Source organism: Octopus sinensis, linkage group LG23 (assembly GCF_006345805.1).
Source record: "Octopus sinensis linkage group LG23, ASM634580v1, whole genome shotgun sequence".
Classification (NCBI taxonomy): domain Eukaryota; kingdom Metazoa; phylum Mollusca; class Cephalopoda; order Octopoda; family Octopodidae; genus Octopus; species Octopus sinensis.
The window spans coordinates 15,492,822-15,505,837 of record NC_043019.1 but is presented as its reverse complement, the minus strand read 5'-3'; the positions used below and the strand labels follow the sequence as shown (position 1 = coordinate 15,505,837).

Below are 13,016 nucleotides of genomic sequence, written 5' to 3'. Positions count from 1 at the left end.
GAAGGAAAATAAAAGATGGTGATGGCATGCCGGAGCATGCTATCTGTGGATCGGGAGGTAAGGAAAGGGTGGATAATTTAGTAAGGCTGTGGGAGGAAAGTAGCTGATAGTTAAATTGTCCTAGAGGTGGATGCAGTAAGCAATGAAAAAAGGGTGTGGTTGATTGTAGATATCAATATGGAGGGAGAGATGAGAAAGATAAAAATGGCTTAGGAAGGAGGAGGTCACAGGCAGCAAGTCTTGCCAACTGAGTACAGTGGTTCACAGAGGAGGTCTAATAAGACTGAAACATGTCTACTACTTTTGCAATTTAATTTTAAAGCTCAAATTCACTCTTAGCTGCTTTGTCTTTATTCTCTATAAGAACTGTTAGCCAATTTGGTTGGAGTTATCACCCTTGCTTGTTTTATATCAATGCTTTTCAAAGTGGGTGGTGTTGCCGTATAGTTGGACAGTGGGAGCTTTCATATAGGTACTGAAGAGAAAGTTAGTAAGAGAAGTGCAATAGATGCAACTGTACAGTTTTTCGTTTTAAGAAGAAATCAAGTATAATAATGAACTGCTTGTTAATCAGAATGACAGCATCAACAAAAACAATACTTTGAAATGTGAATAAATACATAAACAAGATCAAGTGTATACCATCTGTGCATGTAAATTATGAGCAATAAACAAAAGTACAACTTAAATGATGTCAAAATTTACAGGAATTTCCATACATGCAATAAAAACATTCAGTGCACCTGAATTACCACGTAACATTTAATCTGTAAGTATATATCATCATCATCATCGTTTAGCGTCCGCTTTCCATGCTAGCATGGGTTGGACAATAAAAAAGATGGTGATGGCATGCCATCTGTGGATCGGGAGGGAAGGAAAGGGTGGATAATTTAATAAGACTGTGGGAGGAAAGTGGCACTATATATATATATATATATATATATATATATATATTATATATATATATATATATATATGACTCCGGCAGAGGTGGGGCCAACCCTACTATACTTTCACCCCAACTTTCTCTTGTTCTTTCTTCCTGTTTCTGTTGTACCTGTATTTCATAGGGCCAGCCTTGTCACACTGTCATGCTGAATCTCCCCGAGATCTATGTGAAGTGTACATGTCTGTGGAGTGTTCAGCCACTTGCATGTTAATTTCACAAGCAGGCTGTTCTGTTGATTGGATCAACTGGAATCCTCATCGTAACCATCGGAGTGCCGTAGTATGCAAAATATACATGTGGTGTACTAATAGCAAAGGGGCTTTGTGAAAGTATTAGTTATAGAAAGTGGACAATAATTCAAAAATGTTTGAAAAGCACTGTTTTATATTTTAAATACTCTTAGGAGAGGTGCCTACTAACTACAAAGATAATCTCCAGTTAATCGAAGATTTTCAACTCACTATTTTGTTTATATATCTCCTAAATCAGCAAATTCTATTAAATAGGTGAAAGTTATTGATTCTTGTGTGTATATAAAATGTCACAGTGCATTACGATTGCATCACTACAACAACAGTAATAAGAATAATAATTTTATGTATCATCTGTCTGTATGAAGGAATGTTGACAAGCACTTCTGTTGAAAAAGAATAAAGATCATATTTTGATTTTAAAGTTCAATCAATCAATAACGAGCAGCTTATGTAATTTTAAATTTAGCGTAACATTAATTCATTCAAAGTTCATGTTTTTCTCTCTCTATTTATGTGTGTGTATGTGTTTACACACACACACACACACTGAAAGGCTCCAAATTTCCAGTATTCTGAGTTCTTCGTTTATGATTATCATTTGGTAAACCGAGCCTACTTTCCTTTTGGAATATTTCTTGAAATATGAAATGAAAGTCTGAAGAAAACGTTTATCTTCATGTTCTTTTGTCTTTAAACCTTTCGGTTATAATATATCAAAGAATATTCTGTTTGTATTGAGTCCTGTAAAATATCACTTCTGGTGAATCAACAGATATATACACTTGAACAAAATAAGTAACCATATTGAAATTTGAAAAATTACTTTTCAAAACATTTTCAGTCACTAATAGTTAAGTGTTAACATTTTAATGCAGAGAATATTAAAAAGTTAACTAGAAATAATGTTGTTCAGTTAGGTACTGATTTTCATCAGTTGGAAACCCTTCCTGTCACCAACCCTCACTTGTTTTGAAGGAAGATATTATTTCCCCCATTGCTGTTTATGTTTACATGGAAATTGGAAGCAGACACTGGATGGAAACCCTTGTTTATAACTACTGCATGACATCAAGACAGGAGACACAAACATGTATATACATGGACTCCTGTTTTCATCTACCAAACCTATGCACTAGGCTTTGGTCATTGCAGGGCTGTAATTAGCCTAATGTGCCACACAGTGAGACTGAACCTGAAACTACATGGTTGGAAAGTAAACATCTTGACCAAACAGCTATACCTTTGTCGTGTTTATTTTTACTTTTCTCAGGAGAAATGGGTGACCATGAACTTTACGGTTGATGTTGTTAAGCTGGTGTTTGAAACCTAAATTATAATTTGGGTCACTGTAAAATAAGTTTACATTATAGAATTGTGGGGTGTTTTCAGGAGGGACGATATCCAAAGGGTTAAATGGGTACTACTTCTCTAAGAGTTGAACAGTCATGCAAGGACTGCCCTCATTGGTTTGTGTGTGTACTTTTCTATCTGTTAGTGGTGACATGTTCTAGATACTTCAGTAATACTTCTAGAAAACCTCATCATATTATCTAATATGTAAACTATCCAGATTGAGCACTGAATGTCCTATCATATAAAATTTATTGAGTAAGTTAAAACTGGGTTCCCCCACCTTCAGTAATAAAACAAATTTTCTCAAATCCATGAAATATTATATTTGACGTAAACAGAATGTCTTCACACTCCAAAGCTCAAATGGCTTTTTCCATGACTCACTGCTTGTATCACTGTTTTGTGAAAACTAGGAAGTGGATCACCAGACAAAATAGTGTCAGATTTTTAGGTTACATTTCTCTCTTTCTCTCTCTCTGTCGAGGCTTGGCAAAAACATTGTGGTGACAAAAATGTGTGTATAATAAATAATCATTATTTTAATGTCTACTTCTCTATGCTTGAAGGGGTCAGGACAGAATTTATTGAGACATATTTTCTATGACTGGTTGCCACTCCTGTCACCAACTTTCATGTTTCCATGTAGGGAATCATTTCCCCAGAGTCAGACATTTTTTTTTAGCAAGATATTGGAAACAATCATTGTTGCTTGTATGACTCACACATTTACAACTTTCACCTGATGTCAAGACAAGGACATACACTCACACATACACATCTTTGGGCTATGTTATCCAATGTATCTTTCCCCGTTTTAAGATGTTACAGTGTATGAGGAGCATTTAGTTACTATTTCTGGTAGTGTTTGAAATAAATTCCTCATTATCTTAAATGTCTGAAATCGGTTGTTTTCAGAAAGACTTTTCTAGGTGTTGACAGCAAGTTTGAGACTGCCTGTCTATTAGGGGACTTTTGTATGTCAGTGGCCAAGTTCTTATAGATGAATCTGAAGAATTAGAGAAGATATAATAAATGTGAAAACAACGCTTGAAAGTTTTAGCAATGGGCTATGCTGAGAAATGGTTATGCTCCATATCCAGAAAAGGTAAAAAAATAGGAATGGTATACAGTGTCCCCTCTATAAAATGTCAACTATAGGTGTACAAAATTTGCAGTTGAATTTAAAGGAGTTAGATGTAGAAAGAAGACTTATCCAGCAGATGCATATAATGCAGCTAGCAGTAAGAGCACCTATAAAATGTTTCATCTATCTATGCACATCTTGTTAATATCATCATCATCTCTGCAAATAGCCTGCATCTCCTTTTTGTCAAGAATTCAATGAATTCAATGACAGCATGTTTTTGTTGCTTAGAACCTGTTGTTTGCTTGCAATGAAAAAACTGGGTGGAGAGTTACTCTACCATATGTGCAATTTGAATGACCTATACCAGTGAATACAGTCAAAGAAACTTTTACATTACTCTTGGTACAATCTCTGTGCTTTCAGAATGTTAAAAGGGTTCTTCAGAATAGTTGACTGGTTCTGCTACCAAGGTGGGATGATCAGTAGTTAAGGTTGGTATTCTGAAAGTGTAACAAATAGCCAAAGAACATGGCAGAAAATGATCAAGGAACTATTTATCACTCCTGCTGGTAGCAAGTAGCAATACACACTCTCTCTGAGTCAAAGGCAAGTTGTCTGATGTTTGAGTACAAAGCACAAGGTTAAAAATTATAGGAATTGGATGCAGACAACAAAAAGATCTTGAGGCGAGCCTGCTCTGCTGGATAACATGTACATGAATGATAAAGCACAAATGAGCTATTAGAAGAATGAAGTGCAAGAGAGGCTGTTACACTGGTACAGGCATGTGTCACATATGCAAGATGATAGAGTTGGGTAAAGAAATAGTGTGTGATCTAAGTGGTAGAAACCTGTAGAAGAGGAAGGCTTGGGGAAAAGCTATGGGAGCTAATCTAAATACGAGCTTCATAAAGATAATGTTCTACAAGTGTTAAGATGACATGCTGGGAAAAACTTGTCCAAGGATGGAAAAAAAATGTAAAATGTCCAGAGATGAGAAATGTATCTAATGTTAACATTTTAGCATTCAGATTTTTTTGTTTAATCTAATACTTGTTCATTCACATTGTTTTAAATTAATCCTGCATTATCTTGTAACTTTGAGATTTTGATGAGGTGATTGTATTTAGAATATTGTAGGGTAGGTGTGAGATGCCAGATCTAGCTGGTTTGGGTAAAAAATGTGTTGAATATATCTAGGCCAGATATGGCTGGTTTAAATGTTAAAGGGTTGTACATGATGGAGTTATTAGAAAATGTTTTCATTGTTAAAGTCATTAATCTTCTTTGCCTCTTTTCCTGTGACAATTAGGGTATGTCTTTGTTTGGCCTTCTTGACAAAAGATCTATTGTGTTCTATGATATATGATAGTTATGTTGTGATATTTAAAATGCACATTGCATAGAGGACTTCTTAACCACACTACCGTGTGCGCACTCAAGTAAACACCTGGTTCTGCATTTGACCCCAGTGCACAGCACCTTAGGCAAATGTATTCCACTACAACATCAGTTCAGTGAAAGGTTTTAACCCTTTGTATTTTGATTAATAAAAAAAAAATATAATGAAGATACAATAGAATAACTTTGTCATTATTAAGCTAATGTTTGGAACATTAATTTACATGAGAGATTTTAATGGGAAATTGTAATTGAGATGACTTTGTAATTGGAAGTGTAGTTTTGAGTGGGTTTCTTTCAATAGGGTGAAGTATAATTTGGAGACTGAATTTGTGTGTGTGCATATGTTAATAGGTCAAGGATTGGGTGCGGATATGAACTACCAAAGGAATATACTTCTGGTGTATTTTTATTAATTTTTCCACTAATATATGTATCAAGTTTTTGCCTTATTACATTGCTTAGTCACACTCTATTTTCAATTCCTTGTGGTTAGCTTTTTATAATAGTTCTTTGTTGCATTGACATACTGACATACATACATATATAGATGCTATCTTTTCCTTGTTTCACATCCATTTTGCCATGCTAGCTTGGGTGAAGTGGATGATATTGAGGCATTGTTTTACATTTGAGTGCCTTTTCTGATGCTGACCTTTTCTTGTTTTCAAAGATGGGGTAGTCATGGTTAGAATGACTTTGATTACAGGCCTACTCAATGAAGGTTGACTTAAGGGTAAACAATAAGGTTGCATAAAGACATTCTAGTTGTGGTGATCCCATCCCTTTTCTTATACATGATGAGGGCAACATTGGATAATGTAGATCTAAACACAGTTTGAGATAAGGGTTGGAATGGTCATGGCTGGAACTTCTTTCATCAGGGATCGGTTTTTACACTGCAGCAGTGATCTGCATAGAACAGTGCAATGGCGAACTACTGTGCAGAATGTCACGAGTTAGATAGATTCTGGAATGACTGACAATTTGTCTTGACAGCTGATGACAGGATATAAACCACCGACTGTTCTATTACTTCTGGTGGTGGTAATAATTATTTTTTAGCTCTCGTTTAGATTTAACCCACCAGAATTGACCATTCCATCATTTTCCCTGGGCAACGGTCTCCAGTGTAACAGCTTTTCCTAAGACAGTTTTAGATATTTGGTTGCTGTTTCTAGTAGGTTAAATGACTATATAAAGGCTCCCTCTTTGGTTCATACATAGCTAATTTATTAACTTTTGAGAATGGTTAAAAATTAATCCTTTTGTTACCATATTTCTGTTGAAATGCACTTTCTTTGTTTCAATTAATGTTGATAGGCATGGCTGTGGTAAGAAGTTTGCTTCCCAACCACATGGTTCTGGTTTCAGTTCCACTGTGTGACACATTCAGCAAGTGTCTTTTGCTATAGCCTTGGGCCAACCAAAGCTCTAAGAGTGGATTTGACAGACAGAAAATGAAAGAAGCCTGGTGTGTGTGTCTGTTTATGTCTGTAACTTCCTGGTTCAGCAAAGGAGACAGATAGAATAAAAAAAAAATGTACAGGGGTTGATTCGTTTGTCTAAAAATTCAAGATGATGCCCCAGCATGGCTGTACTCTAATGACTAAAACATATACAAGATAAAAATAAAGAAAAGTTTAATAAACTTATACACATAAAGTTAGTGTTTGGAAGACATACTAACATGAAAATTTGGAAATGTTACAAACACTTAGGAAACTTTCATCATAGAATCACAGGCTATTTCAGGTAGGTTGGTCAAAAGGGTTAAAAAATAAGTAACCAATCAGGTTAAGAATGTATTGGAAGGTTTAGCAGCCTGGGGCAATGTTGTATTGTGTTATTGTCTAGAATTAGCTTCCTTGTTGTGACCATCCCATCTATGTTGAGGAATGTTGTTGTTTGTACACAGGAAGATCCTCTCAACATTTAACATGATATAGGAACTGTGGCTGCTGTATTTAGGTAGAACAGTTTAAACTGATGGCTTTGTTCCCAGTAAATGCAGCACCCATTGACTGATGTGTATAATACTATATGTGAACACACACACGCTGTAATCCATGGCCTTTAGGCTCAGATTGCTTGCAATCTCAATTGTACCAGTGTTTAGTTAATTTTGTCTGACAGGCTTTAAAAGCCTTGTGTGTGTGTGTGTGTGTACATGCACTGCTGTTGTGCACTCCTTGCTGTCCTCCACTTTTTTTTGTTTAATACTCACCTTTCTATGCTTGCACGGGTTAGGCAGGATTCATTGAGGCAGAATTTTTTTATGACCATAAGTAATGGCCAGACATGCTTTTCACAAGATTGGAAACCAATGACATTACCTGTGTAACAATAACTCTCATTTACAACTATCATGATGTTACCTCAAGGGGACAGAAATAGACACATTCACACATGTACAGAGATGTTGCCAAAGTGTCAATTAAGAGCGTGGAATGAAGCATGCATGTAAGCGTCCATCAGGGCTCAATTCTCAGTTCCTTCCCATTTATTGTAGTCTTCGAGGCCATAGCAGAAGAGTTTATGATAAGCTGTCAATGGAAAGCTTCTGTTACCTGAGTGGCTTCATTAGTGTTGGAAGAAATTGTGCTCTGAAGCATAGTAAGTTCTAAGTAAAAGAAACCTGAAGAGGACCTCAACAGGCATCAAACTTGGCAAAGGGAAGAGATTATAAAGGATTACAATGACCACACTCAAAAGATGCTTTTACGTGCTACCTGCACGGGAGCCAGTCCAGCGGCACTGGCAACGACCATGCTTGAATGTTGTTTTTCATGTACCACCAGCATGTGCTGGTAAAGCGACGCTGGCAATGATCACATTTGAATGGTGCTTTTCACGTCACCGGTACAGGAGCCAAGCCGTGGCCCTGGCAATGATCACGCTCGGATGTGCTTTTAACATTCCACTGGCATGAGTGCCAATCAGGCGGTACTGTCATCAGCCACATCAGCAATTTTGATTTCACTTGCCTCAATGTCTTCACAAGCAAGGTTTATTGTCCAATGAATAAGGGGTATTCATAAATGGGCTGGTTACACCCACTGGCATAGGCCATGAACTATGGTCTCACTTGGCTTGTTAGGTCTTCTCAAGCACAGCATATCTCCAAAGGTCTCGGTCACTAGTCATTGCCTTGGTAAAACCCAATGTTCGAAGGTCGTGCTTCATCACCTCATTCCAGGTTTTCCTGAGTCTGCCTCTTCCACAGGTTCCCTCAACTGCTAGGGTGTGACACTTTTTCACACAACTGTCCTCATTCATTTGCAACACGTGACCATACCAGTGCAGTCGTCTCTCTTGCACACCACATCTGATGCTTCTTAAATCCAACTTTTCTCTCAGGGTGCTTACATTCTGTCGTGTATGCACTCTGACATTACCCAGTGGAGCATACTGGCTTCATTCCTTGCAAGCTTACACATGTCCTCAGCAGTCACGGCCCATGTTATCACAATCTGCTCTCTTGTAGGCATCTGATTCCTCTTATATCTAGCTTTTGTCTCCATCGTTTATACTCTATCATTCATGCACTTTAACATATCCAATGGATTATGCTTGTTTAATTTCTTTAGTCTTTGAATATCCTCTGCAATTTGCTGATAGTTATGACATTGGTGACATCACAAGAAACAGGTGCTGTACAAGGCAGCTTGTATAGATACTGGAGAGTTCGTCATCATCAAGCATGCAGAAATAGTAGTCATCATGGTGACTATTTGGTTTTCTTCCCATATTCTGGGACTAGCAAAGAGCATAGCTCTTTTCACACTGATTAACCATCCTTCTTGAATTAGATCAGCTACTTTCACATATTACATAAAGTGCTTAGGGCTTGGTCACCAATACACATTTGAAATACAATCTATATACTTTCTAGAATTTTGCACCTTTCATAATTTTATGTGGTGTTTGTTTGGTACCTTTGAAGCAATATATCTGACTAAGGTTTGGATTTTATGCTTGCCAATTCTGAGAAAGAGAGAAAGTATGATTTTTAGATCTATAAACATATGGTTTCACCTATGTGGGCAAACAGGCTATTCACTAAGCGTAACAAAATTGGAATTATGAGCATTATTCTGTTGTTGTTGTTGATGATAGAGAAAGCAAATAGTTTTGGAATCAGTTAAATTTAATTCTACACAGTGGGGGAAAAATAAAACTGTGGTGAAGGAAAGTTATTTTGTAAAATTGGTATCATTATTATAGCAAGACTATTTACAGTGTGTGCCACTGTAGCAAACTGAAACCCATCGAGAGAGATGTTAGTATCCTATGGAGATAGAGTAAACTGTTTGTTTCAGATAAAACACTTCAGTCAACTTTATCATCACCTCCCTTTGACTGTTTTTATTGTTCAGTTTTTACAAATAATATTCCTGTGTTGCCTTTTATCACCTTCGGTTTTTATACAAGATACACCTAAGCAGTTGGTTTCATGACCACATGGCTTCTTATTAAGTCCTACTTTGTGGTACCCTGAGCAAATATCTCCTGTCATAGCCCAATCCAACCAGTGCTTCTCTGAGTGGAATCAGTAAACAGAAACAGTGATATAATGGAGTTCTTTTTTTTTTTTAAAGAAACATCCATTTTGTTTCCATTCATCCTGTCTGTCATTTGTAACTAAAATATGTATCTTACTTTATTGTATTACAAAATTTCTGAAATAACTAATTTATATATATATTTTTTTTAATTTTCAGGATGTTTTCTTGATTTGCTTCTCGCTGATAAGCCCTGCCAGTTTTGAGAATGTGAGAGCAAAGGTATAAAGAATTTTTATTCTATCTAAATGTCAAATATAAATACATATACAGAAATCCATAAAAAGAATTCGTTTTCAATGGAACTCAGACTAGATAACACTATAGATAATAGCATGTAAGTATTGGGTTTAAAACCCCCCGGGATAAGGCAGCCTTCAACTTTTCCCACCCAAGGTCTCTTTTTAAACCCAATATTTACAAGCTATTATTTATAGTTTTATCTAATTTGAGTTCTGTTAAAATCATTTATTTCATGTGTCTAGAACAGTGGTTCCCAACCCTTCTATTTAAATAAGTTTTCCCATGGACTCCTTTTAATATCCTTATGTGTGTATATATATATATATATATGAAATTTTGAATCTAGTTCATGGGTCCCCAGTACTACCCTTGCAGACCCCAGGATGGGAACCACTGGTCTAGCAGTTTCTAAATTCTTATGTAAACACATACATAATTTCCTGTTGGTGGGTGGGTGTGTGGCTGGTAAAATTAGTAGCATTAGATGAAATACTTTATATTTGGTTGTTCTGAGTTCAGTATGGTGATAGAATGGTTCTGTAGCAGAGCCACAAAGGCTAAGAGACAGGCTTTAAAAGATTGCAAGAATGGAGAGTGCAAAGAAAAAATATCAGAGAAGTAGAAGAGAAGCTGGTTGTCAGGTATGCTTAGTAAGGGGATAAGCTGAAAGTAAAAAAAACTTTGTCAATGTTCTTAGAATTGAGGATGACAGTTACATGGTGTTCCAGATTGCCAGGCACCATGCTAGAGAGAATCATTATGTTGGAGAAGTGTGTATAAGGAATACTAATGGTGCAGTTTCTCTTACTGATGGAACAAGAGGCTGTTGAATGTGGAGAATACTTGGGAGAGAGAGTCTACTCCAAGTGAACCAGCAGAGACCAGTCTTGTAAGTTGAAAGCAAGGAAGGCTACAGGATAGTGACTGAGAAGTTTAAAATATCTAACAAAGTAGGGTATGAGTTGGTCACACAAATAGTCGATCAAATGATGCAGAAGGTGTGACAGTAATCCCTTGCCATATCGCAGTTCACCTATTGTGCACTCAGTACGTTGTTCACCTGTCGTGCACTCATACATCGTTCACCTGTTGCACACTCAGTGCATCGCAGGTTTTTCTGGCTAATATATGTAAATTTATATTGCAGACTCAGTATATTGCGGGTTTCTGCAGCCGATAGGTATTTATATTTTTCAAGATTTTAATTATTTCTCTGGGAGGTTTCTGTATATCCAGTGACTGGCCTAGAAGCATCACCATAAACTGCTACGGGGTAAAGGAAATGAACTATAGACAGAAAACTACTGAGGTATCAAATTGTTGTGCAAGATTTTGAAGTTTACTGCAACAGTTATCACAAATTGATTATGAATAGAGCCTAGATGAGATGCAATTTAGGATTTGTCTCAGGAAGAGGTACTACTGATGCCATATTCTTAATGAGACAACTGGAGAATGCTTTGAACAGGGTACCTTGCTCTGATGTGGTGGTTGCTAAAGCTAGGGATAGATGAATGATTTGTGAAGGCCATACAGGGCAGGTCATGTAGAAGTACAGTCAACAAGGGGAGACAACAGTGACTTCCATTAATTTAGTGTCCATGTGGGGTGGTCCCTTAGAGCTCAGTTATCAGCCTCTTTCAGTTTATTATGATTCTTTAAGCTGTAATAGAAGAATTTAATTCTGGATATTTAAGGGGACTCTTCTATGTTGGTAACGTATCTTTTGTGACAGGTTTTGTAGAGGAGTTGAAGAAATTTGAGATATGGAAACAAAACCTGATAATTAATGGCCTTATTGTAAATTTAGCAAAGCACATAGAACTCTGCTACCACCAGGGAATGGCTGTATCTGGTATGCAGGAAAAGTATAGATAGAAATTCTATTTGGTGTATCCAGTGTTGAGAGTGGAAATAGATTTTCTCAAATACCCAGGTGGTTCTTGAGAAGTTTCTGCTAACTAATTAACTGTTGTGGGCAGGGTGCTCTAGAAACATAGCAGCTTGAGTAAGAACACACTGGAAAATATTCAGGAAGCTATTACCTCTGCTGGCAACAAAGGATTTCTTTTCTCAGAGTGAAAGGCAGATTGTATGGTGCTTATGTATGAAGTGCAATGCAGAGGATTTACAAAGACAAAAAAAAAAAAAAAGAATTGAAGCAAGCATTCTTCACAGGATGTGTGATGTTAGTCTGCATGAATAATGAGTTGAGAGAAAAAGCAAATATAAAGGGAATCAGATGAGGTGTATAAGAGAAAAGACTGTTATGGTACAAGAAAAGAAGGAAAAACCACAAAACTAAAAATGTTGAAAAACACAAAGTTTCAGTTTTTCAAGGTGTGAACGAAAACAAGGAATGAAAATATGAAACTACACACCAAAAAAAAGCATGGGTGGAAAAGTTAAAACAAAAAAAAATTACTTCCAGGTTCTTTTTAACGAATTTCTCTCAAGTTTTATTTGTTGATGATATTTCTTCTCCCCCTCCCTCTCCGTCTCTTGCTCTAAGTAAATCCTCCTCTATTTGATGCATGTAGAGGATATGGTAGCTGTTGAGTCAAGATTTGCCAAGTGCTCAGTGAAAAGAATCTTGTTGGTAACCCCTGCTCTGAAAGAAATCCATTGTTCTAAGGCCTGGATAAAGATTAAATCTACCAGATTTAGCTACTCAAGATATGCAATAGGAAGGAAGAGAGAAATAGTAAAAAAAATATTTTAGAATGGTTAATATGTTGACTTTGTGAAGGTGCATGGCCTAGTGATTAGGGTATTGCACTGACACTGCACCAATCCACTCAGCTTTCAATGAGTAACCTTGTGATAGACTGGCATCCCATCCAGGGAGGAATATATATGCCAGAGAAACCGGGAAACTGGCCATATGCTCCTTACAGAGCAATGTGAACTAACCAGTATGTTGCTTTGATTCAACCTAAGCATTGTGAATTAAATTGTGTTGTCAAAAACTGACCTTCTTAGTCACAGTCATAAAAGATATTTTAAGTGTTAAACTTTATATTTTCTAAAGTCTCCAATTTCTGTTTCTTTCAGTGGTATCCTGAAGTTGGCCATCATTGTCCAAATACACCAATCATATTGGTCGGCACGAAACTTGACCTGAGAGAAGACAAGGAAACAGTGGAGAAACTGCGAGAGAA

At 36.7% G+C, this 13,016-nt stretch overlaps 1 protein-coding gene across 1 annotated transcript in view; it reads left to right on the top strand.

The window, feature by feature from the left end:
* The window catches only part of LOC115223491 (ras-related C3 botulinum toxin substrate 1), a 45,465-nt gene that overhangs the window by 30,587 nt on the left and 1,862 nt on the right, over nucleotides 1-13,016 (top strand). The window contains exons 4-5 of the mRNA XM_029794099.2: nucleotides 9,772-9,834; nucleotides 12,910-13,016. The exon at nucleotides 12,910-13,016 is cut by the window's right edge and continues 1,862 nt beyond it. Coding sequence (XP_029649959.1) covers nucleotides 9,772-9,834; nucleotides 12,910-13,016 — 170 coding nt within the window. The remainder of the gene's footprint in view (nucleotides 1-9,771; nucleotides 9,835-12,909) is intronic.